Source organism: Rhineura floridana, chromosome 2 (assembly GCF_030035675.1).
Source record: "Rhineura floridana isolate rRhiFlo1 chromosome 2, rRhiFlo1.hap2, whole genome shotgun sequence".
Taxonomy (NCBI): Eukaryota; Metazoa; Chordata; class Lepidosauria; order Squamata; family Rhineuridae; genus Rhineura; species Rhineura floridana.
This window is the reverse complement of record NC_084481.1, coordinates 134,531,734-134,558,843: the sequence shown is the minus strand read 5'-3', so window position 1 is coordinate 134,558,843 and position 27,110 is coordinate 134,531,734. Positions and strand designations below refer to the sequence as shown.

Below are 27,110 nucleotides of genomic sequence, written 5' to 3'. Positions count from 1 at the left end.
GGAGAGCCAGTGTGGTGTAGTAGTTAAAGTGTTGGACTAGGACCTGGGAGACTAGGGTTTGAATCCCCACTCAGCCATGAAGCTCACTGGGTGACCTTGGGCCTGTCGCTGCTTCCCAGCCTAACCTACCTCACAGGGTTGTTGTGGGGATTAAATGAGGAGTGGTAGAGCCATGTATGCCACACTGAGTTCCTTGGAGAAAAAAATGGATATAAATGCAAAAAAAGGCTTGGTGAACCTTGCAGTAAGAAACCAAATAATGTGCTCAGCTTTCATGCTCATCCTTTCATGAGGAACACTCTTGGAAATAATTGTTTTCATAAAGTTGTTGTGATAGAATCTATAAAATAACCAGCTCACCCTAACAATAGCCTGCCTCCCTGTCTTCCTACTTTGTAGGATAGTATTTCTGTCCTGCAAAGACAGAAAAGGATTACATATTCACATCAAGCACTCCAAAGTCACCTCAAAGCTTTTCAAGTGAGCAGTGCAAATACTCAAAATGCCCAATTTATTGTTGGGGTTACCAGTAGGAAGCTCACATACCTCTACACTGGGATAAGCCCAGAGTGCTAATACCTTTGTATATTTTGGCCCTTGATTAATTTCATTTGATCCATGAAGTTGTATCCAGTGAAGTAATTCTGTTCATGCAAGAATTTCCACTTGAACAACAGAAGTTCCCCTCCCTCTCATCCCCCCATGTGCTCCCCCATAACCTGTTCTGAGGGTTTCCCCAACCCTTTTTAACAGATTTTGGGGGATTGCAGGGGCACATGAGGAGAGAAGAGGGAGGGGGAATTCAGATGTGCAAGTGGAACTCCTTGCACACATAGAATGACTTCATTGAATACAACCCATGCAGCGTTAAAGATGTAACAGATCCTATATGTGCATGTTCAAAAGTAAGCCTCACTAGGTTCAATGGGGCTTTCTTACAGGTAAATAAAAAAGACTACATAAAATACCATATAAAACAACAGAGTGCAGTTGTCTATTTCATCAGTTTGCAGGAAATTGTGGGTTTTCTACTTCCCCTTGAAAAGGGAAATGTTCCTATTTTCATCTAATTCACACATACAAAAAAATACTTCCCAGGCTTTTTAGAGGGTTATAAGGAAAGCAAAACCAGAGAAACATTTTACATCCCGCATTTGCATTCACCATAATGAAATTCATTGAGCAAACTTACTGAGCTGATACTCTTGAGCATAGGCAATGGATTGTAAATATGCACTCTTTCATGAGTCTTTAAATCATCACAGACCTGAGTGCTTATCAGATTTGCTTGTTAAATAACTTCACACTGTTTAGTGGATGCATTCAAGAGAAAATATTCCAACTACAAATATTGTTTGAACATTTTTATTGCATTAGCAGGAAGGAGCTGTTTTCTGGGTGTCTGTTTTGTGTGCAAAAATTTCACCACCTCTCTGATAAATATTTTCTTATTAAGAAATGGCACTCCTGTTAACATGAAAATGTGTTAAAATTGTGGTTACTGAAGAGGGCTGCGCAAGTGTAAAAGTCGCAAGGCAGCTAATTAAGTATGTCATTTTGTATGTGGGGTGAAAACATCCTGCAGCAAACCATTAATTCTTTTCAGCACTCCTTTTCTCCAGATACTCATTGCCTTACGAGCATTGCATTCCTAATGTCAATTGCAGTTCGATTGCAAGCCCTTAGACTCGGAATTTATGTAACAGCATAGTTACACTTAAACATTGGCAATAAAGACCACTTACATTAATAAAAATGTGGTAGTTGTGCTTAAATGGTGAGCAAATAAACAATGGCAAACTGGCTTAATTGAAGTATTGGATTAAGTTAAAATAGTTCATGTTTCTTTCAACCTGCCCACAACCTCTGCATATTGTGAACTTTTTTTAAATTGTTTTTAAGAATATCGGCATTGCCTTGCTTGATCGGACTAATAGTCTCATTGTAAAGCGCTTTGAGATTCTATTACAATCAAGTGCTATATACATTTTATTAAATTAAAATTAAAATTAAAAACAAATAACAAGGAAACCTGGGTTAGAATAATTTTGGATTTATGTTTTAGATTACATAATCCCTAACAGTTGAGCATGCTGTGTGGGGCTGATGGAAGCTGGAGTCTAAGAGCCCTTTTTTGAATGACACACATACATGAAAGCATTCAGTTCACTGAATGCCTGGATGGGGAAGTGGGACTGTGGCCACTGGCATCATCCCTGGTGTCAGATTGCCATGCACTTGTTTCGGAAAAGGCACTCTTTATGATCTGGCACCTCTGTCATGCAGGTTTCCTGATCATACGCAGTGCCTATGTGCATACAGTTGTACGCAAGAAGGTGTCCCTTTCAGACCCTCTGCCAAATAGAGGTCAAGGGACAGGTCTTCTTGGGAGAGGGTACAATATACCTGAGGATGGGACCAGCAGGTGCAGCTCTGCAATCCCCTCCCCTTGTTCACTAAACACGAACAAGATGCCTGTAGGATGTTTTCAAGCAGGGTATGAAGGTAAAGGCCATCTTTGTTGCCTGTTGCCTGCCCCCAATCTCTGTCGATGGAAGCTTATAGGCATGACAGCAAAGCCAAAGGCATACAGTGAAATCTGGTAGAGACAGAACATTGTACCTAGATTTTCCAGGTTATACCAAGTGCAGAAATAGGATTTCTTAAAAATGTCAATAGGCTATACCTACAAAGCTTTCCACTAATGCCCACATCCTTGCATTTCTGCCATATGAAAAGGCATGAAAAGCATTCTAAGGAGAAGTATGTTGTCATTCCCATCCTTTATGTTGCTTATACCTTTGCTGGTATTTTTACTGGTGCATGTGAAGAAACATCCTGACACAATCAGTTATGAAAAATGCAAACATAATCACATTCAATAAGCTTAATTTCACTCTATTCCAACCCCAGAACTTCCAGATGTTCTTCTCCTGATGTGAGCTTCTTGCATCTCACACGCTTCTTGCATCTCACACTGTCCAAAATGGTAGTACTCTAGTTCCGCGAACACAGAAATATTATCCATATTTCGAATACAGTAAAATAAGCAAGGATGAATATATAGAAATATTTTCCCATTATTTAATTTTTAAATAAGGAACATATTAACATATGGTAGGTTTTATTATTTAATAATTCCACCATTTGCATTATCTTTTTTTATTTCCTCCTAAGGTTACACATTTGTTTGATAATGGAGGGACTGTGTTCTTTGCCATTTTCATGGCTATATGGGGTAAGTATTATTATTATTATTATTATTATTATTATTTCACCTGTTACTCTAAAAATGTATTACACTGACCAAGATGCAATTTGGAATGAACGTTAACATGAGAATATATTTTGAAGCTACTGTGCTTGTTAGGTATGCATATCTCTGTAGACATCTGAAGCATACTGCTCTCTTTTCAGGAAATAAGCCCATCAAGAACACAAATGACTGGGTGAATTACTCTAGTGCTCAAGAAACCTCTTTCCTCTGCAAACCCTAGCTCTAGCATACTGGAGGATAGGCTTTTGTCAATCTGATAGAGCTGGCCCAGAAACTAGCATGTTTACCAAATACACAGGAGCACAGTGTACATAATTTTAGTAAAGTTAGTCTAACTAGTGGAGTGCCCTCATAAGGTGTTTGTGAAGGAGTAACAGAGAGGATGCTAGAGCTTTTCCAAGAAAGGTTTTATTGATAAGGTAAAATAAAAGGAAAATTACTGAAGGCTTGTCCCAGAAGACAGGGAGAGGAGGAAGATGCCTTCAATGGTGATGCTTCAGCATTTGTGAGGAAAGAGTGAAGAACAATGGAAACTGAAAAGTGAGGGAGGAAGAGAGAGAGAAAAATGCATAATGTTCAGGAACAAGATAAATACAATATTGCATTATCCTTCCTAATGATCTGTCTGAACACATTGCAGGGTAGTGAGGATCTTCAGGATAAGATTAAATCCAAAGAGGGCAGGGAAAGTGAGTATTGTCTGGAACGGCAAGTCTTTACCAGAATTGCCAAATTATGGGGTGCAAAGATGGGTACACAAAGCCAGGAATACAAAGAGTCTGTCAGGTTGTGTTATCATAACTAATGGGGAAGTTGGGGCTTTAACTTGCTTGGAATTTTTGTGTGTGGTCACTTTTTAGTTTATTGATGAGTTTTTAATTTTATTTAAAAAATCAAATTTGCCTTCATTGTAAATTGTAAATTAGGGCATAGGTGATGATATATTTAAAGCCTTAAATGCATAATAATGCATAGTGACAAAGAGGTTGAAGATTACAAAATAGCTTTATTATACAGCCACAAGAGTGGCTGTATACTATAGCCAGCATGGATTTTTCGCATTCCACAATGTTAAATTGAAAATATCCTCTGCATCCATTCTGATGCTTCACATAAGATCATTTCAAAACAAAACCTTACAAAACTTATAGTCCTGAACTCAGTAACACTTCCTTAACAACCCTCTAAATTTTCATGGTGATACACAAAACAGAGAGAATCAAGAATTCAAAGTATGAAAAGAGAGAGACAAAAACCAGACCTTGCCCTATACTCTGATGTTCATCTTCTGCAGTTTAAACATTAAAAAAATGCCTGGCTGATTTTTAATTAATTTAAGAAATTTAACATTACAGTCAATGATAAGCCTGGGCACACTCACTAAGAACGAACTGTCAGTGTTCTAAAAGCCAGACTCACAGCTGTTTGGCTTGGCTAATCAGGGGGCCACACCCACACCAGACTTTTGTTTCACTTTAGACAGTCATGGCTGCCCCCAAAGAATCCTGGGAAGTGTATTTTGTGAAGGGTGCTGACAGTTGTTAGGAGATTCCTATTCCCCTGGCAGAGCTCCAGTGGCCAGAGTGGTTTAACAGTCAGCCTTTCTGAATGAAGCTCTGTGAGTGGAACAGGGCATCTCCTAGCAACTCTCAGCACCCTTTGTCAACAAATTTGTCAACAAATATGGAAAACAAAACAATGGCCCACAGGCTGGAAGCATTCAATATATATCCTAATTCCAAAGAAAGGGGATCCCAGGGAATGCAGTAATTATTGAACTAGTGCTTTAATATCCCATGCAAGTAAAGTAATGTTCAAGATTCTACAACAAAGGCTCTTACCATATATGGAGCGAGAAATGAAAGAAGTCCAAGCTGGATTTAGAAAGGGAACATAACTTATTGAAATAGTCAAAAGTTCATCCAGTCCAACATTCTATGTCCAGCAGCAGCCAACCAGATGGTCCTGGAAGTTCACTAGCCAGGTATTCTTTCTTCCTTTTGTCCAGCATCTGGTCATCTAAGCATACTGACTGTGAGCATGAAAAACACATTTTGCTGTCATAGTGAATAACCATTTTGAAAGCTTTCAAAGTCATCTAAGCTTTTTAAGAGCCATCCGAGCTGGTATCTATCCATCATATCTGGTGATAATGAATTCCATTAGTTAATGAAGAGTTTGGGTTTTAAAAAATGACACAGATGAAGAACATGAATTTAGAATTGGTTCACACATGCAAGGTTATTGCTGGATGAGGGCACTGCATTGGTACCATATCTGTGTCAATGAAGTACCACAAATCAAAAACTGTCAGAAGAATGTCCATATTGCTTTGCAGCAAGCACAGCACTTTCCCATAGAATCGGTTCAGACCTGTGTGTCAGCATTAGTATTCTCTGTTCCACTAATGGGCAAGGATATGTGAACCAGCCCAAATAATAGTTTAATAACAATAAAAAGATGTGATACTTGGCATATTAATTTTGTAACCAAGACCAGCAAGTCTTGCTTCTCATACAAAATGTTGCATATCCGCAGGCAGAGGCTTAGTGCCACAGAAATATTTATTTATTTAATTTATTTAATTAATTTTTTATACCGCCCATAGCCAGGGCTCTCAGGGCGGTGTACAACAGGAAAAACATTTCATATACAATTTAAAATCTAGTCATCATAATCAACAATATAGATATACATCAGTAAAAAAGTTAAAAAACATAATTAAACCCATAAAGAAATGCAAGTTAATAGATAATTACAAAAAGTGTGGCATACAAACTGAGTTTTATTTTTAAAATACCAATACTAAAAATACTAAAATGCCTGGGAAAAGAGGAAGGTTTTCACCTGGAGCCGAAAAGATAGTAATGTGGGCGCCAGGCATACCTCGTCAGGAAGGGTGTTCCATAGTTCAGGGGCCACTACCGAGAAGGCCCTCTTTCTTGTAATCGCCTTCCAGGCGTCTTTCTGAGTAGGCACCCAGAGGAGGGCCTTCGATGTTGAGCGCAGTGTACGGGTAGGTTCATATTCGGAGAGACGTTTCATCAGGTATTGCGGGCCCGTGCCGTGTAAGGCTTTATAGGTTAAAACCAACACCTTGAATCGGGCCCAGAAACATATAGGCAGCCAGTGCAGGCGGGCCAGAATCGGTGTTACATGTTCTGACCGCTTGGTCCCAGTTATCAATCTGGCCGCTGCATTCTGCACGAGCTGCAGTTTCCGAACCCTCTTCAAGGGCAGCCCCACATAGAGTGCATTGCAGTAGTCCAATTTTGAGGTTACCAGAGCATGAATGATTGAAGCAAGATGTTCCCTGTTTCAAACCACTATGGCCCAATCTTTAAACTCAAGAAAAGATATGGATATGAGGTTTTTTAAAAAAAAATAAAATAAAATAAAAACTGACACCAGTAGTCATACTATGCTGAAGGTTGTGATGAAGTCATGTCATTCATTGGAATTGCATCATAGGGAGTTTTGTTGCTGCTCTGGGCTGCCATCTCATTGATTGTTGTAGGATTGTAGTATGATAGATCTCCAAAGTTTGTACCGTAAAGCTCAGGCACGTTGTCTAGACGCAGAACTGCAAAATAATGTGTTGACAGGTATTTATAGGGTTCTGCACGATGCTCCCTTAGAACAGAATGTTAAAGAGCACCTCCCTTGGTTTTCAATATCTCAAGACACATCTGACTAAGGAAATATTATTGACATTCATAGGTGTTGGGAAGTGTATGGAACCAAATATGATTAAACATTGAGTTTCATGCACACATACTGATACACCCATGTCATATGGGAAAAATTAATACTGAGGAACAGACTTGCTCCAGAGTGACTCAGCTGCAGTAAAACTGACTTTCTCTCAGGTAACTAGCATAATGATTTCAGACAAACATGAAAGCAGAAGCATTCCCAATCTTTTTTAAAAAAAAAAAGTCTAAAAACTAATGTCAGAAGTGTTGTAAACCTCCCAGAGACCTTCAGTTATGGGGCAGTATACAAATGCAATAAATAAATAAATGTGGTCAGCACAAGGCTTTGATCCAAACCATACTGGAGTCACTGGGAGACTGTTTATTCACTTTGACAGACTTGGGTTGAGTTACGAAATGCAGTTATTATTTTTGTCCCACCTCTTTTGCAAGAGCTTATTCAGCCTCACAACATTCCAGTGAGATTGGCTGAGCAACAGATAGAAAGATGCTTTCCAAAAGCCAGCCTATGAATGTCATAACTGAACATGTATTTGAACATACATTTACTACATCTGCTCACCCAGCTATCAAGCCACAACTCTACACTGGATCTCATACTGGCACAGTAGCCAGAGCATGCAGTTTTCAGTTAGTGATTATGGTGCAAGGAACCTCTTTTTTTTAAAAAAAAAAAAGCTGGTCATCAACATACACTTAACAACTCCTTTCCCATATATCTTCTGTCACACACATTCATTCTACACCTTTCTCAGCCCAGGAGGTGCCCAAGCACTTTATTGTGACTACTGCAAGTCTCTTTCTCCTCTGACCATTAAAGGGGGTGCTTTACAGGATGCCCTTGCCCTGAGCAAAACATTGAACTAAATGATATGCTGACCCTTCTAGTTTGGCTGAACTAATCTATGGGCAGATAGTTCTACAGCTGATTAGCATGTTGCTCCTTGGTCCTTACCCCTCCTATAGGATCATGCACTCCTTCTCCCTCCTCTTTCAATGGCATGTCATCCAGACCTGACAAACTCTGGTTAATCTTAAGTGCAGCTGAAATAAGCCAACGTCAACTATAGTTTAAGATTTATTGTATATTTAGGGTAAGATATAATGCCAAACTGTGGTGAATATAAAACAGAAGCAGTAGGCTTTGATCACAGCTTCACCAGAAGGAGAGGGGAAGCACACATGAGCCCAATATCCTGTTTTCTAATGTTGCATGGCTTAGTATTACATGTTAATTCTCCTATAGACTGGAGTTCTAGGGGGATAGGGAAAACAAAATTGCCTGATCTGTGTTGTGGTGGTTGTTATGTGCCTTCAAGTCAGTTACGACTTATGGCGACCTTATGAATCAGTAACCTCCAAGAGCATCTGTTATAAACCACCCTGTTCAAATCTTGTAAGTTCAGGTCTGTGGCTTCCTTTATCGAATCAATCCATCTCTTGTTTGGCCTTACTCTTTTTCTACTCCCTTCTGTTTTCCCCAACATTATTGTCTTTTCTAGTGAATCATGTCTTCTCATGATGTGTCCAAAGTATGATAACCTCAGTTTCATCATTTTAGCTTCTAGTGACAGTTCTGGTTTAATTTGTTCTGACACCTAATTATTTCTCTTTTTCGCAGTCCATGGTATATGCAAAGCTCTCCTCCAACACCACATTTCAAATGAGTTGATTTTTCGCTTATCCACTTTTTTTACTGTCCAACTTTATCCATACATAGAGATGGGGAATACCATGGTCTAAATGATCCTGATTTTAGTGTTCAGTGATACATCTTTGCATTTGAGGACCTTTTCTAGTTCTCTCATAGCTGCCCCCGCCAGTCCTAGCCTTCCTCTGATTTCTTGACTATTGTCTCCATTTTAGTTAATGACTGTGCCAACTAAGTTTAAAGCCTCAAATCTGTTCCTTATTTGATTGTTATATTCTGCTGGGATGTTATTTAAATTATATTTTGGCATTATGATTGCTTTGTTCTTCTTCTTTAGCTTTACTTTGATTTTCGATATGACCAGTTCATGATCTGTACCGCAGTCTGCTCCTACTCTTGTTTTTGCAGAAAGTATGGAACTTCTGCATCTTCTGCTACCAATTATATAATCAATTTGATTCCTATATTGACCATTTGGTGATATCCATGTGTACACTCATCTTTTTGGTTGCTCAAAAAATGTGTTCGCAAGAAACAAATTATTGGCTTCACAGAATTCAATAAGTCTTTCTCCTGTTTCATTTCTACCCCCTAAGCCCCATTTCCCCACAATTCCTAGTTCTTCTCTGTTCCCTACTTTGGCATTCCAGCACATCTTGATTATCAGCACATCTTGTTTTGGTGTGTGATCAATTTCTTTCTGTACTTCTGTGTAAAATCTCTCCAATTCCTCTTCTTCTGCGTTTGCCATTGGAGCATAGACTTGGATAATGGTTATGTTAATAGGTTTCCTGTTTAATCTCATTGATATAACTCGCTCAGACTTTGCCTTATAGGTCTTAATTGTTTTTGCTACATCACTTCTCACTATTAAAGCAACCCCATTTCTTCTTAATTTCTCATTTCCTGCATAAAATATTTTGTAGTTGTCTGATTGAAAATGTCCCATTCCCATCCATTTTAATTCACTCACGCCAAGTATTGTAATGTTGATACATTCCATTTCTTGCTTGAGACCTGACTGTGCTAGGTGCCTAAATCACTGATGCTTTCTTCTGTTCTGACTGACTAAAAAGTAGAGAAAGAAGCATGGCAAGAATGCCTTCAGAGCTGCAATCTACTTTTAGACACTTTTAAGCAATCAGTTGAGGGTCAGTGCCTGAAATAAACATGGCAAGATAGCTAAGGGAATGAACAAATCTTTGTTTTCACACATGGCACTAAAAGGACCATTGAGCTTCTCTTATCCTGTTTATGTGGGTATATGACTGCTATTAATGCAAGTTAGAAAGCCAAAGAAATCCATGTTAAAATTGAATATATGTTAATGCAGATAACATGGGTTATACATTGACATTTCAAAACAATGCAGGAAATGCAAAATACAGTTTGAGAGTCATGTGGGAAATCATTCTACATTTTAATGGATGGTATATTTCTAATGGATGCTTATTGCGTGGGAAACTACCAAAAGCAAGAGTACATTTAGTTGGATTTAGGTGTAAACTAAGGTGTTTGTAGGCATCTCCTGATCCAAATTTATACTGCCTTCTTTGCTTTGATATACCTGGGTTTGTGTTTGAGGAGCAGCTTGTAACTGAATTTTATGGACAATTTTTCTCTTGGAACATATCATTCCATAGCCTGTTACTACAGAGTGAAGCTATCTAGTTTGGGAATAATGTAGGTTGGTGCCCATTAAAGAATTCATTTTGACTGCTTCATTGCTGCTAATAATTGGACAGGGCATGGTAACACTGCCAGTACAATAAATAGCATAATGTGTCTGAAATTCACAGGCATAATGTGGAACATTTTAGAGCAGCTGTTGTGCAAATAGTGGAAGGGTCATAACAAACCTAATAAGTAGTATTCCAAGATTTGTTCTGAAGCATTATGAGAGAACTTTTTGGTTTTGTGGAGAGTGATTTACAGGCGAATTTTAAAAAATAAAACAAGGAAAATTAAATTCATTGGGCAGTATCTGACTAAACAGTTTCACTAGCTGCTGTGGGTTTCTTCCCAACCCTCCAGAGCTGATTTAGGGGGCATGTGGTGGGGGCACACAGGGAGAAGACAGGGAGGGAAAGTTTTGTTGTGCAGCCAAAAGTGCTTGTGCTAGTGGAACTGTTAGGCCCAATGTAACAAAGTATTTTGAGCATGAAATCATCATTTGGGTAAGTGAAATCAATTTAATTTGTAAGTGACATGTTCTGCTTACACAGATGTCATTGCAGTTTGACCAAAATAAATAACAACCATGTAAGCATAATGTCAGAGAGCCAGTGTGGTGTAGTGGTTAAGGTGTTGGACTACAACCTGGGAGACCAGGGTTCGAATCCCCACATAGCCATGAAGCTCACTGGGTGACATTGGGCTAGTCACTGCCTCTCAGCCGCATGAGAACCCTATTCATAGGGTCATCATAAGTCGGAATCGACTTGAAGGCAGTACACACACACAAGCATAATGTCATATATGAGAGCAGTCAGGCTTCCCTTCAAGCAACACGGATAAACAAACCTCTTTTTCCTACACATGATTTCTTGATGTTGTACTATGTAATGTTTATGTTTACTGGACAGTAATGTTTAAAGCAGCTCTTAATAGTTGATGTGGATGTTTTTCAGTACTATGGATTGCCCTTTGATTTTATTACATATTTCCATTGATCAGAAGTAGGAGTGAACACATGCATGTAAAACATTTGATTCCCTCCTTTCCTTTCCCTTCCTACTTTCTAAATTTTGGATACCATTCTAGCTGAAGATTCAGTATTCTGGCACCTTCTTGAAATCCGGGCAATTTGGATGTTTATCTTTGTGCTATCAAAAACTCAAAGCTATCTCAAAGCAATTAAAATAAAATATGGTCTGTATAAGTATAATGTCTCAATTTATTTAGCTATTTCATTACCTGGATCATTCCTTATGTCATCATAAAGTCTCTGGTGTGCAAATGATTCAGTTTTTCTCTTCCCACACATAAAATACCCCACCAGGCAAATTAATGCAGATCCTAGAACTGCTCCTACTATTGCACCAAACACTACTCCTCCATTACTGTGATTTTCTGAAACACAAAAACAAAATAGATTTTAAGCAAACAACTTGTGAAAATAAACCCCAAAGATTTGTGCAGGGCAACTGCCTGGCAACTGAGCCAAGCCAAAATGTCTAGATCCCTGATGAAATCTGAAGATCCAATTAGACTTTGTCATCCAAAATGTTCACTTCTGCATACAACATTAAGTCATTTTAAAGAAACTATTTTGAAAACAGTTTTATTATTTATCATTTATATAGTAATGGTGTTTTTGTTCTGCCCCATAACCAAAGTTTTATTGACAGTGTACACAGAATTGTTAAAACGGAACAAGAGCAATAGAATTGCAGTATAAAACACATTGCAGCAGCAGTGAAGGAGCAAAATGACACAGAAACAGGCCTTTATCTGTTTAAGAAGTAATCTAATATTCATAAATCTGTCTATACAAGTTTAATAAATAAGTATCTATTGCTTCCATTTTTGGATACTTCAATTGGATACTTCATGTCAGAGGAGACATGATAGAAGTGTATAAAATTATGCATGGCATTGAGAAAATGGATAGAGAAAAGTTTTTCTCCCTCATAATACTAGAACTCGTGGACATTCAAAGAAGCTGAATGTTGGAAGATTCAGGACAGACAAAAGGAAGTACTTCTTTACACAGTGCATAGTTAAACTATGGAATTTGCTCCCACAAGACGCAATAATGGCCACCAGCTTGGATGGCTTTAAAAGAAGATTAGACAAATTCATGGAGGACAGGGCTATCAATGGCTACTAGCCATGATGGGTGTGCTCTGCCACCCTAGTCAGAGGCAGCATGCTTCTGAAAACCAGTTGCCGGAAGCCTCAGGAAGGGAGAGTGTTCTTGCACTCGGGTCCTGCTTGCGGGCTTCCCCCAAGCACCTGGTTGGCCACTGTGAGAACAGGATGCTGGACTAGATGGGCCACTGGCCTGATCCAGCAGGCTCTTCTTATGTTCTTAATTTAAATCCTTTACTATCCATCAGAATCACATAGATATGTTACAAGCTGTATAACACATTTTATCTCATATACTAATGCCTCCCATTATTGTATAGCAGTATGTGGGGTGGGGGATGCGGTAGATATTATCAGGGTTTTGAAGAGATGCTGGATAAGCTTTTCTAACCTCTAGTCTATACAAAGAATGTTCTCTCATGGTGTATCAATGTTATTTTACTCACATGTTATGCTGCATTTAAAAAGATACACTTTTAATCACATTTTACAATTTATTAGAAAGCAATGTACTTGAATTTTTAGCTGTGTGAACTGAAGTAATACTGAGAAACTGCTGTACTTAAGTCATCATTGGCTTGGATCCAAACTTCCTGAGAGTGGAAACATGAGATCTTCCCAAAGATGGGGGGAGAGGGAGACAATGTTCTCTCATTCCCCCTGCAGCAGCCCCTGTAATCCCAAATTATCTGCACTTGGGGGACCCTGAACAGTATGGGAGGTGGTGCTGGGGGGATTAGCTTAAATAGCTTTCCCTCTTGCATCAGGAGCCTCTACTGAACCAAATTCTCTTGCACAAACAGAAGGAACCGTTCCTTTCATGTAAAAGCAATTAAAAGTAATTCAGGGTCCAAGGCAGTTTTTTTTTCTTTACAGAAGCTGCCAAGGCTTAGACCTAAGTTCAGTATTTATTTACTGAAGGTTGTCAAGTGGTGGTAACCATGAGCTGTACCCAAGGTTTGTTCTTGGTCAAAGTTCATGGTTAGTTTGCAGAGAGCTTAACCATGAACCTAAATTCAGACAACATGCTAATCCAAACCTTGGATTAGTTCAGTGTGATGTGACAGCAAAAAGGAATGGAGCAGAGCAAAGCTTCTCTCTGGGAGCTTGTATGTTCACACTAGACCATGGTTTGGCTTAAGTGTGATGGATGTTGAGCTGGGCCATAGTATACCTTTGCATTCTGATTCACTGGAAAAGCTTAGTAGCAAAGTACCAGAAACAAGAGTCTTCTCCAGAAGCAAAGGAAAACCTTTATGGGAATGCTTCATACTTACAGCATACACCAAGACAATGTTTGAAGCCACATGCTGTAGACACAAAGCAAACAACATGACAGGCTAAAAACATGGGGCACTTGTCCCATGCCAACCAACACAAATGAGTAATCAAATGTCACTATTCTTGCCATGTCTTTCATTTTGAATGGGCTGAGAAGCCAACAAATTCTTTTGACTCCATAGCGTTTAATGGGCTGAAAGTTTGTACAGGAACATTCATTTTACTAGCAAAAGCCGGCCAATGAATTGACAAATGATGAATTGATAAATAAAAACAGATGATTATGGCCTTGGGAGAAAAGTGTCTAAGGCCATGTAAATTTAGAATCATTTGTCAATTTTTCTTTCTACAATATAAACAGCTCAGCTTCCAAAACTATTCTTCAAATTTCAATATTTGCCTTTTAAAGCCAACTAAGCTGCTTTATACCAGTGGTGTATATCTATCTAATGTGAATACAATATGGTTGCGTAGCTAATATTATTCAGTGGTGATAGAAACAGGAAAGTAAAGTTACCTTTTTGGGGTTCTCTTGCTTCTGCAGAACTGTCAATAAAACTGGAGTGCAGACTTGTGGTTTGTACACTTGTTCGTAAGTCTGTTGTAACACTGTTGATCTTAGTGCTTAATAATATGGTTGGTGTATTTGCTGGACTGTTAGCAGGATGAACTGTTATACTACTCACTTGAGTAACGTTAGGAGAGACCATAGAAGTAGAACTGACTTTATAGTTGGCTGTGGTGAAGTTGTTTAATGCTTTCTCTGATGAATTTATATAAGTTGTGTCTGAAGAGCTTTCAGAGATTGTGGAAAAGCCACTGCTGGTTGTGGGCATCTCTGAAGGAGGTGACATCTTGTTGGTACTTGCAAATGTCTGATTTACATCTTTCATTGTAAGATTCAGCTGATGTGCAGTTGGAGATAACAAAGTATTAAGAGATGTTTGACTTACACTGTTGCTTTGGGTATTGCTTTCTGTCACTGTAATTTTTGTTGCATTGTCATCCATGTATGTTGCTAATGTTAGAGTTTCAGCAGGAGTTGTGCCAGAAGCTACAGGAATAGGTGATAATTTGTTTCTAAATATAGAAGGACTCATGGTTGTACTATTTAAGCTGTTTGTAGAGGCTGTGGTAGTAATTGCATTGACACTGTTGTGTCTGGTTGACTGCAAGTTAGCCAACAACAAAATGAACATCATTTCTTCTGAGATCATCATTTTTTTTCCACAGGTATAATACTTGTTCCTTGGTATGAAGAGCCTGTAAAAAAAGTTAATAGTTTTATACTGAATTTTATATTGGGGGGGGGGTTTAATGGTCATAAAGATTCACTGAACTGAAGATAGAAGCTAATAGATGCATAAAGTTTATGTAGCAGTTCTAATTCTGGTGCCTCAGTTGTGGCGAAGGAGTATGTTTTCTATTAATTAATTGATTGATTGATTGATATCCTGCTCTTCCTCCCAGCAGGAGCCCAGGGCAGCAAACAAAAGCACTAAAAACACTTTAAAACATCATAAAAACAGACCTTAAAATACATTAAAACAAAACAACTTTAAAAACATTTTTTAAAAAGCTTTAAAGACATCTTTTAAAAAAAGGTTTAAAAAACATATTGTTTTTTAAAAAAAGGTTTAAAAATATATATTAAAAAGCAATTCCAACACAGATGCAGACTGGAATAGGTCTCAATTTAAAAGGGTTGTTGAAAGAGGAAAGCCTTCAAAAGGCACCGAAAAGATAACAGAGATGGCACCTGCCTAATAATTAAGGGGAGGGAATTCCACAGGATAGGTGCTGCCACAGTTATTTATAATCTTCGCCTTTTCATGTACTCTGTGGTACACTATAGACCAAGATATTGGGTGGCATCCCAATCTCCTGTGAAAAGATTCAGTGAGAACATTTTGATTACACTCTGACTAACTACCATACTTGGGGCTAAGAAGGAAATGCTATCCAGGTCAGATTGTCTACTGACCTCAGAAGGTTTTGCTATCTTATCAAAATTGCTTGCTTAACACCCCTGGAGCTACTAATACTCCAAAGGCACTACTGTGGTGTGCTTGCTATCTGCATTTATCACACCAAGATTGTGGATGTTCATGCATTATGGCTGGAGACTGAACTAGGACATATTTTTAGTGAGGCTGAAAGGTCCAACACTCATAAATTGAAGGACTTCATAAAATCCCATCAATAATAAAAAAAAGAATAAAGTTATGCTAACCCATATTTCAAGCCATTAATACCTTGAAAAGGTCTAGTGCCAATACAAGTGCATTATAGATAGGACCCAAACCTTGGAGTGATCTGGGTCCAATTTAATGGATTTGGGTTGGACAAACTGTTGAGTGTGCCACTCCAATCTTCCAATGACAAGACTAACACAATAACTAGATCCGATGTGGATGGAAAAGGAGCATATTATGGTGAAACATAGTTATCTCCCACAGGTAGTGTTTTGCAGAGCTTGGAAAAGTTACTTTTATAAACTACAACTCCCATCAGCCCCACCCAGCATGGCCACTGGATTGGGCTGATGGGAGTTGTAGTTCAAAAAAGTAACTTTTCCAAGCTCTGATGTTTTGTCACTCCCTATTAGCTGACACAATGACAGTATGAGGAACTGGAGTTATCTGCACCAAGTTTGTTGCTTGATAAATTGGAGTTTCCACTACTAAATTCAACACTCGTCTACTGAAATCATTTTTTCTCAGAACTTTGCTATTTAATGAACACATTTCTCTTTTTCATGATAGAAGGACAGTTTGTTCTTATAGACAAGGCCTAATAACTGTTATTATTCTGGAGCTAGATAGAGGGACATCCTATGGACATGCATGTTCTAAATGTATGGCCTTTCTCATTGTGTATTATCAGAAATTGTTTTCTGTCAGATTGATTTCATTTCTTTGTACTTTCTGATAGCAGAGTTGAGGGTGGTGGGGGATGGTCAGAACAAATGTCCTGGTCAGTTTTCAGATACCTAAAGAAACCTCAACTTTTTTAGTTCCAGTAGTAGATTCCACTAACTTTTTTTATTTGGTAATATTTTGGTAAGAAGGGCATTGCCTAATCAATAGACAGAACAGATCTGTTGTCATGCAAAATAGTGTGATCATTGCTTCATTGAGTTGCTGCATTTTCATGAATTCCCTTCCTCCTTTTTTGGCCTTCTGGGGATGAAGATCACACAAGTATTACCTGCCAAGAGACAGACTTATTATATTCTTCATCTCTCAGAATTAGGGGGAGTTTTTTTCTGAGACAATATCTCATATGTTCTGATTGCCTAGTGCTGGGTTCTTTATAAACACTCTGCATACAGTTCTCTTATTTATATATATAGGCTTCTAAACCTGACATTGAGTCTGACATTATATTTGCAATTTAACACTGACATAATGCATACTGAATTCAGTGGATATTGAAAGCTCTGCCAGGCTCATGCCAGCAGGACAAAATGGGAGATCAATGCCTTTTCCTTCTTTTTTCGGCTGGTGTTTTCTGTTCAGATTTTTTCCCTCCCATGGATCCCAATAGGAGACAAAATCAGTACACCAGCCCCAGGTCTGGCATACTTTTTTTCTTTCTTTTTCTGGGGGAACATTGTAGAAATGGGAGGGCTTTGGATTCAGTGGGAGGGCTTTACAGAGATAAAATGAGATTTGCTGCAGCTGCCCTGGTGGTAAATACATTTACTTGGGAATAAGCAATAATTTGTAGTAGTATAGTAGATAAGGGTAATATATTTGTAAAGAAAACATTATACAATGAACCTCTGTAATCATGTGCATGAGTGGTCAGCTGCCCCAGGCTCTAATTAAAAAGAAGACAGACAGTGCTACAGTGATCAGCATCAGACCCTGTCAGCAGTATCATCCATGCCTGCCCAGGTACCATGCTGGGCCTATTTGCCATTTCTCACATCAGCTACTACTCTCTAGGTAGTCATTTGGGAGCCCCCTGGGCTCCAGGCCCTGGACTTTGGCACTGATGTCTGGGTGATGCCATTACCCTTTTCTTCTATTATCACTGTCAGAGCACAGAAAGCTAAGTGGCAAGGACAGCAGAGACTACCACATCCACAGCAGGTAAGCTTGCAAGGTTGGTCCTCCTTGTATGCCTGAGGACCTTCATAAGAGGAGAATGAGATCCACTCTTGGATGCCCATCCAGGAACCATATGATAGCTCTCTTGAGTCCCATGGAATTACAGTACAGTTAGGCATATGCGTCAGCGTAAAACTATCCTAAAGATGGGGATACCACCATAAATAGCATTCCATGTTGAATTCTCCACACCTTTTGGCCTGCACTAGCCAGAAACCTCTCAAGAGCTTAACATCCTCCAGGAATTGTGGTCCCTCCTCTTCTACCATGAGCAACCATGAGCTTCCTTGCAATGATTGAACAGATGGTAGGAAGAGGGCCACAGGCCCATGTTCTCCCCTAAATCTGTCTCATTGAAATGTATGGGACTTAAAAGTACTCAGTTCAACAGAAGTTTGCTCATAATTTACTTTATTCCCACCATGCAAGTTCACTATAGTCCCCTTCATGAAATAATTTGTGCGAAGGGCTCTGCATGCATAGGAGTCCTGCTCCCCCCCCCCGTCCACCCACTGAGCTTGTCTGCATGTGGAAAACCTACATGCATAATCTTCCCTGGGCAGATGTCCATGCTCAGTGCACAGACATCAGGAAAGAGGGAACTACACAATATTAGGAACAGGAGTGAAGGGGTCTTGTGTCTCCTCCTACTTAGGCACCATGTCAATTGCACAAATCTGTTCTTGATTTCAAAATACTTTGGATACATTCCAGGCTACTTCAGTAAAAATTTTAAAGCACTCATTTGATTTGTTTGTAAACATTTTGCCCACATAGCCAAATATAATTATATTTTGTTCACAATATGGCCATAGTTCTAGTAAACTGTGTCAAAGTAAAAGAGGCAAATCATTTCGTTGATTCCCCACCCAACTTAACTCGCCATATTCAATATGTAATTAATTTGCTTATCCTAGGTTAGAAACTGTCTGATTGAATGTACAAAAGCATTTGTCATATTCTCTGACTGCATTTTTTCTTTTATAACTGATACTTACAAAACCACAGGAAGAACAAGTAAAACATTGAGCAAGCTTTTAGCAAGCTCTCAAATATTTCCTTTCTCTTCTTAACCTTACTTGTTGTTTTCCTACTTGGCACAATCCACTTTGCTTTCTATCAATTGCCATTTCATTCCTGAACAAAGTGAGTTTTGTCATTTTTAAAAAATTTCACCTTGGCTGTAACTTGAAACCCCCATGGGAAATTACCAAAAGTTCACTTAATGAAAGCTTTCATTTACAACACATGATGCTACAATCACTGTACTCACAACACATAGGTCTTTGTGTGTGTGTGTGTGTGATGTCCTTGACGCTATAATTTTCTACTTGGAAGAAAGGGGATTTAAAAAAAAAACACAGTTGAGTTTATTTTTAGTTGAGTTTCCCAGAAATCCTTTTACGTGCAATAATTAACTGGCTCTTTTTGTTGTTGTTGTTTCATTCAACATTTTAAAACATCCACATGCACGCATATGTAATTGCATGTTCAGATGAAATGCAGTAATCACCTGATCTGTTTGTTGCTTCTGATTTCAGTTGTACATCCTTGCTTATAAAGGGCCGCTTTAGAATTCAGAAATAACAGAAGGCAAAATAATGTTTTTTAAAAATCTGTAATGTTTATTCTTTTATTTGTTTGTAACATAAATTCTTTATTAATATGCTTACTTGAGTGGAGCCCTGACTGCAGCTAGCCTGCTTAAACACCAAATGACTTTCACCATGGGAGGAACCTCCAGGTTCAGAGGCAGTAGATCAGTGAATACCAGTTTGCTGAGGCGGAGCAGCAGCAGGGGAGGGCTGTTGCCTTCATGCCCTGCTTGTGGGCTTCCCAGAAGCATCTGGTTGGCCATTACAGGAAGCAAGCTGCTTGAAGGACCTTCAGGTGGACCCTGCAGGACTCCCTTTATATTCTCTTGGGATTTTAGTTGCTTACTTTTTAGGAAGGGCAAGAGATCATGTGTGATTATAATTCTGATTCTCCATATATCTTCCCAATTCACTAGTTCTCCACAATGAGTGGCTGTTGTTACAAACAATTAAATAGGCTTCTGTGTGGCTATGCATGCCAAAGGCACAAATCCCCTTTCTTTCAAGAGAGAGATTGCTGTAGTTATGAGATATAGAAATAACCACATCAAGATTCTCAACTGCTATTATGTAATTTATTCTTCAAGATATGTAAAAACGTATCTTTCAACCTTGCCATAACTCTTTGCTTTCCCACTTAAATCTCCTCACCTCAAAAATAAAAAAAAGCATCTGAATTGATGGCCCTGAATTTGTGTTTCAGCCCTAGTTTGGTTTGAATTTATGATAAAATGATATGTATGGATCTTATCAGTTAACAAAGACTGTTAATCTCTCCTCCAATTATTTTTTTAATTGGTCTTCTAACCTTTGTTGGTAAGGTTTAGGGCAAATTACAACAGTAAAGATGCACCTAATAAATGTCAATTAAAAACTATTTGAATCAAAATGAATGAAAATCTCTTCTCCAATAAAGAAGTTAACCCTAACTACCAAAAACTAGCCCAAGCAGAAAAGGCCTTACTTATTATCATCAGACTTGGGGTTTGTTAAGTCTCCAAAGGCAAAAAGTTGCATAGTTACCTGTTGACCAGCAGTCACTGAGAAATTTGATCTACATGCCTTTGTTTCACTGGACATGAGGAGGGAATCTGTAAGGGACAGTTCAGAGCAGATCTAAATGATTAGACAGTTAGTATCTATCAATCAGGGATTTAACTTCTTGAGAGCAATCATTATAATCATACCGTTTCTTTTCTTTCTCTCTCCCTCTCTCTCTAACCATCTATCTAGCTGCTCTAACTTTTAAACGTAATCTATAGTTTGGTGGAGGTGGGGATCCTGGGTTAAAAACACATAGGTGCAGACATCGAGCTCTGGATCATGATGCCTGCTGTAGTTGCTTTAGTATCAGTAATCCCAGGCTATGGTCTGAAGGTACATGAGGCCAGCACCCTGCTGAGTCAGGTCTGGTCAGTGCCTGGATGGGAGACTGCCTGGGACCCGCATGTATGCCGCCTTGGGTTTCTATTATGAAAGAGAGGTGGGGTATAAATGAATTAAATAAATAATAAATAAATAATCACAAAGGGCAGTAGTAAAGATGAAATAAATACAGAATATTAATGGTTATGGCCAGCTGTGTAGCCAACCTTCCTTGTTAGGTGGTGCAGCCACATTTCTAGGTGGGGATTTTTTTTTTGAGGGAGATGCATAGAACCAGCTAAATCTTACCCTCACTCACTGGTGGAGAGGAAGTGAAGGCCGGGACAGGGGAAGGGAGGGGCTGTGACCTTCCCCTCTGTCCTCCTCCATGCAGAGAGTGTATTAACTTACATAACTTGACCTTTACATGGCCAATCAACAGAAAAAAATATTTTGAACACCAGGAATTAAGTGTCTGGCATTTTTTTTGTTGTTTCATAAGAAAAAAGGATGTTAAGAACACAGTGAACAAGGGGATACCACAAGGTGTTGACTCCTTCAAGGCCCCTCCTTTTAGTCTTGTTTATGACCTTTATATTTTTCTTCCTGTTAGACAATCAAGGGAAAACCTTTTAACTGGTTGCTATATAAAGGACTAAGTGATTGTAAACTAATTATGGAAAGATTGCGATTTTATTTACTGGTTGCTCGGTTGATTTTTCTGCCTACAAACCCTGAAAAGCTTCATGCTGAGATGTGCACATTGGGAAAATAAGAAATTAGGAGTGAGTTACAGCCTAGGTGGCCAGAGAGGCAACTAACAGTAGTGTGTACAGCAGTGTTTCTATTCTCTAGGGGCTGCTTTCATCCTTTGCTATCAAGTATTTAAGAAAAAGAAGAAAAAATACACACTATGATTGTGAGTAGAGTAAATGCTTTAAAAGAGTAAGGGGTAACTTAAGGTAGTTTTTTTCCCCAGATTGCTTCAACTTATATCTTTATTTCACCATATAGCAGTGGTCCCCAAGCTTTTCTCCCCAATGAACTACCTGAAAATTTCTGAAGGTCTTGGCAGACCACTTAAACATTTTTCTGTTTGTTGTTGTCATTGTAATGTACTGTGCTATTTCTATTTATTTATCTTGCATTTAGCCAAAGGCCATTGCAAATACAACATACATCACAAATACCACAAATACAACAAATACCACAAAATGCGATGAAATAAAATAAAATCAGCCACCATAAGACCCATGTTGAGCCTGGTGAGTAGAAATAAAACATTTTAAAATTTCAGGGTTTCTGATTTTGAATATAAATCGCGTGTAACTTTTTAGCTGCCAAGGCAAAGTTAGCTACGGCGATAGTCACGTGTTTAAAATTATCATTTAGGAGCTCTACTACTAGCTCCTTAGGGCATTTAACCAAAGGAGAATGGATGAATTGGGCTAAAAATTTCTGTCTGGGGTCGGCGTACAGTGGGCAATATAACAGGTAATGGATAATGTCCTCCACAATATTACACCCAAAAATACATTTCTGTTCCTCAATAGGGATTCCCTTATACCTCCCTTCCAGGTAGGCCGAAGGCATTAATTGATACCTAAGTTCCAGGAATGCTTTACAAAGAGAGGGATGGGTGAGTATCTCAAAATATGATGATCTAGCATGATTGAGTTTGAGTTGGGAATACCAAATAGAGAAGGGGGCTATTAAAATGTCTACCCGATCTTTTCTCGCTGCATGATTGAATACCCAATTCCTAAGGGCTTGGGGGCTAAGGTTCAATAGCTCACCTGTGGGGAGGTTATATTGCTCCAGCAGTGCCTGGCTGGTATGCCCCCCCTTCGACAGCTGTTCAGACCAGCAAAGTTTGGTGAGGGAATTGTCGTCCATTTGATATATTCTCCTCCAGTATCTGAGGTGGGCTAGGTCTATTCTGGCCACAAGAGAGGGTAGCCCAAGTTCTGCTCTGAGATGTGCAGCAGGGGTTCCCAGCGGGAATCCTAGAATTTTCCTCATGAACTGGTTTTGTAAAGTTTCTATTTGTTGCTTAGCTGCGGCCCCCCAGAGTTCGGCCCCGTACGGTAAGGTGGCAACTGTTTTGGCAACAAAGACCTTAAGCATCGGGGGAACCATTTGCCCCCTCCAGCATAAAAAAATCTTTGAAGTTGTACTAAGGATCTCGCTCCCACCAGTTTGATGGCCTTTATGTGGGGGTTCCATGAGGAATTCTCTCTAAGACAGATGCCCAGATATTTGAACATGTGAACTTGATCCAGCGCATGGCCTTCAATTGACCAATTGGAAGCTGCCTTCTTGTTGCCAAAGATCAAGATCTTGGTTTTGGTGTGATTAATTGTCATAAGGTGCTCCTTACAGTGCTGTGCTAGATGCTGTAGTATTTTTAATTGTATTTTATTGCTTCTTTTATTTCTTATATATTGTTTTTATTATGTTGCAATTTGAATTCCATGGAATTCACACTGTAATGCAATAAAATACAATATAAGAAACAAAAGAAGTAATAAAAATACAATTAAAAATCAATATGGATATTTAATGCAGACATGCCATGGACCACCTGACTGAAGCGTGTGGACCATTGATGCTCTACTCATCATAATAACTGCAGAATAAACAAACTCTTATTGCAAGCAAACAAACATGCTTCTTTATTGCTGGCTGGGCAGAGAACAGAACTGAAACTGAAAAGCAGAGCAAAGAAAAGTCCAAGAGGCAGAGTCTAACTGTACTATATCATAGGAGGTCTAATATTTAACTCTTCAAGGGCCACATTACTGTACAGGCAGCTTTTTTTCAGAATCACTTAAGCAATTATAGGGTGATTGTGATCATGAAAAATCCACCCTCAGGAAAAAGTCTTAAGTGAGCAGATTTTGGGGAAGTGGTTAGATTGTTGGACTACAACCTGGGAGACCAGGGTTCGAATCCCCAGACAGCCATGAAGCTCACTGGGTGACCCTGGGCCAGTCACTCCCTCTCAGCCTCAGAGGAAGGCAATGGTAAACCACCTCTGAATCCCACTTACCATGAAAACCCTATTCATAGGGTCACCATAAGTTGGGATCGACTTGAAGGCAGGCCATTTTCCAAATGAGGCTTTTGTTCTGCTCCACCCTTCCTTATTCAGAGGGTCCTATTCTTAAGTTTCTCCTGTTCTTAAACCAACTCTTGTTCTTTACATGGAGGCTGTCATTGTCTGTTATGTCACAAATTAAAAGGGGGTGTGCACAGCTCTAGGGTGGTTGCACCTGTTTGCTCTACCCTGTCTACAGGGGTGTACATAGCTTTTGTTCTCAAACTGTGAATAGATTTGAAATATTTCATGTTATATACCTTAGTCTCAAAGATGGGTGAATATGTCAATTTCAGTTTCTTTCAGTTTATACTTTTTTCCAGTCTTAAGTCTAGTTCTCCACATTTCCAAACTAATTTGTGAATTATATATATATATATTTAAAAATCCTCATGAAAATTCATCAGTTTTAGTGTGAACTAATATACACACATTTAATGCAGTTTTGCCTAATACACACAATTTTGCAAATGAAATTTTCCCTAATATAATGCATTTTTATGTTATTTTCACTAATCTATGGATCTTTCACACTCTACTCTAGCATATGCATTTTGTACACATTACTTGACTGGAGGCTGCACTGCAAAATTCAGAGAAGTATGCATTTCAAAGGATGGCTATGTTTCAGTTTGTGTATTGTTATGAAAAGTACAAATTAGGTAGGTTTGCCTTTAAATGTGAACTGAATCAAAATTTCCCCCATCCCTAATTAGTACATTCCAGCTATATCACCTAGCTTATCGCTAGTTAATATAGTAGTAGAGCATAATGGTATGAAGAGAGTTTTAAAAAAGTTCAGTACTAATCTATCTTTTCCATCCCATCATTAATGCTTGTGTGTGTGTTTCTGTGTGTGTCTTGCCAGATAGCTACTTTTTCCCTACATCATACCAATTCTTGCATAAGAAAACACTTATTGTAAGCCAGTTCTTCTTTTCTGCATATAGGTGCAACTAGACAACTGCATACATTCACAACTGTAGAGAACTGTTGTCTTCTGTTTGCACTCTGTGCATATAACTGCACATGTAAATGATGAAATCCTAACTTTGAAACTTTCAAACAGAGCAATAGATGTTAGAATGTTGCCTAACCATTAAAAGTCTGTTGGAGCAGCATTTATCCGTATGTCCAGTAAACATAAGCTAGAATTAATCATTTTAAGCAATACATTGTTTTACATCCTTTGAGATTTGCCAACTAGCACTCTCTGCTTAATAGTGAAGGGGGGGAGAGAGTTACAAACAGAATGGAAGTTAAACTAAACTATGATCACCTCTTCTGATCTGTGCAAGGCCTGTGCGTTAGCTGGTTGATAGAGTAGTTTCTAACCAAAATCACATACAGTAAGAGAGTTTGTGAAGAGTTCATGCAAAAGAGTAGAAAGATCATTGAAAGAAAGCTGTTAACTGAAAACCACTTACCTTTTCAGCTTGAGAGTAATATTTAGGAAGTTGTAGAAATAATTCTCTCCCTACTTGGAGTGCAATTAGACTAGTCTCCTGAAAACTGTAGAATGCAGGTAATGTAAACGTGTCAGTGTTGTGGTGGTCAGGAATTCACAGTAGAAACGAAATTAGGTGGGGCTGTATTTCTCTGGGTGTAATAGAGTACCTGAGAACCAGACTGACCTGCTTCTCAGCTGTCTTGTTGAGACATAGTGTTACAGAGATCACAGAATTCAGAACTTTCAGGATCAAGTGAACAGATAATTCTGTTGCTCCTTGAAAGACTGCAGGATGAAATGTTTGTAGAAGCTCATTTTTTAAAAAAAAAAAATACACGAAATGGACCAAAATTATTTTACACAAGGACTGCAATAATTTTGGAATGAGCTTTTTTATATACTCAAGATGTACTCCAAAGCTGGTCCTGGCAGATGTGAATCAAAATAATTGTTTTTGTATTGCTCTTTTAAAAGAAAGGGAAATAAATACTAAAATATTTGGAATAAAAAAGGTCAGAGTTTTAGCAAATCACTACAACTGCTTCTGATTTAAAGAGCATTGTCATTAAAATTCATGTCTACATTTTGTAAGCTGAACAAGAAACTCATTTTCTCTGCTGCTGTAATACTAAAAAGGCCAATCAGCTTTTCACGTTATATTGGTGCACTAGGCTGGAGGTGCAGTTTATGGCAACCAGAGGCAAAGCACAGCATTTGTTGTTTTATTTCTTGTTTTGTAACCTGCCCAGGGAACATGTGTTGATGGCCAACCATATAAATCTGAGAATGAAATAAATACACAGAACCTTTAAATATATTAAACAGTAAGCTATTATTTTTGATCCATAATTGTTTTCCTTAACTTTGCATGAGAAGCTGCACCCTTGTCAAAATTCCCTCTTCTAGACAAGAATTAACAGTACAAGGACCCTGTCCTCTTAAGCATATTATCACCTTATTTGAATTTATCCAAAATGTCATAAAAGATCTGGCTTGTATCCCAAGAAGCGATGGAGTAAGGAAGTTCCCACCCTTTATTTTTCCTTCCCCTTGGACCTCCCCTCTCAAGACCCCCAATACCCTCCAAGTCCCTCCTGACACTTAGAGGGTCCTCCTGAATGGGATGGACTGTGGCAAGGGGGGCTGTGGAGGAAGGAGATCACCCAAAGTTGGGCAAGGCAGCTTTGGTAAGCAGACAGGTTACATGCGACAGTCCCCTCAATTCAAAGGGTCCCTTGACCTGTAGGAAAGGCTTAAGAGAAGAGGAAGCAGGAAGGCCACCTTTTGCCAATCCTCTTCTCCTAGTGTTTCTCATTATCCAGCCCTATCTATTTATAAACCTTGGATCAATCTATAAATATGTCTGATTAGAAGTAGCTCCCAGAAGCAATATATATTTATTTCCCGTATGAGGTGGATTTACATTGTGCAATGTGATATACTGATTTCATCAAGATTCAAGTCTTTGGGCTGTGCTTTTTCAAATGTTCTCTGTACTGGCAGTGTTCTGAGACAGCAGCTAATGTGTGATTGTATCAATGACAGGAATATCACTGGTTTGCTTCCACTTGAGATTCTTGAAAGGTTTAAGTGTACTTCAAACAATTAATTATTTTTGTTGGCAAGAAATCCATGCAGGCATTCTCCCTTGACAATTTGAAGTGCCATTAAGGGCAACAGGATATTGCATGAGTACAGGGACTTCCCTGGGCACAGCGTTTTGCAAGATCAGGTTCTTCGTTTC

General features: G+C 38.8%; 2 protein-coding genes across 3 annotated transcripts in view; one reads left to right on the top strand and one right to left on the bottom strand.

Annotated features, from left to right (window-relative positions):
- The window catches only part of ANO3 (anoctamin 3), a 138,030-nt gene that overhangs the window by 73,940 nt on the left and 36,980 nt on the right, over positions 1–27,110 (top strand). The window contains exon 10 of the mRNA XM_061610608.1: positions 3,178–3,238. Within this exon, the coding sequence (XP_061466592.1) occupies positions 3,178–3,238 (61 nt within the window). The remainder of the gene's footprint in view (positions 1–3,177; positions 3,239–27,110) is intronic.
- On the bottom strand, positions 5,956–25,462 carry MUC15 (mucin 15, cell surface associated). 2 transcript variants are annotated; one of them, XM_061610609.1, is made up of 5 exons: positions 25,344–25,462; positions 20,475–20,542; positions 14,256–15,001; positions 11,561–11,716; positions 5,956–6,860 (listed from the first exon to the last, which is right to left on the bottom strand). In XM_061610609.1, exons 3-5 carry the CDS (start codon positions 14,956–14,958, stop codon positions 6,697–6,699), a joined length of 1,023 nt encoding a protein of 340 aa, XP_061466593.1. In that variant the 5' UTR covers positions 14,959–15,001; positions 20,475–20,542; positions 25,344–25,462; the 3' UTR covers positions 5,956–6,696. The 2 variants fall into 2 exon arrangements, with proteins under 2 accessions (XP_061466593.1, XP_061466594.1); XM_061610610.1 differs by lacking the exon at positions 20,475–20,542.

Coding starts and splice junctions, on each gene's coding strand:
- MUC15 (XM_061610609.1), bottom strand. CDS start 14,958: ATGATGATCTCAGAAGAAATGATGTTCATTTTGTTGTTGGCTAACTTG. Junction 11,717..14,255: donor AGCAAGAGAACCCCAAAAAG/GTAACTTTACTT, acceptor TTTGTGTTTCAG/AAAATCACAGTAATGGAGGA. Junction 6,861..11,560: donor TGACATAAGGAATGATCCAG/GTAATGAAATAG, acceptor ATTATTTTGCAG/TTCTGCGTCTAGACAACGTG.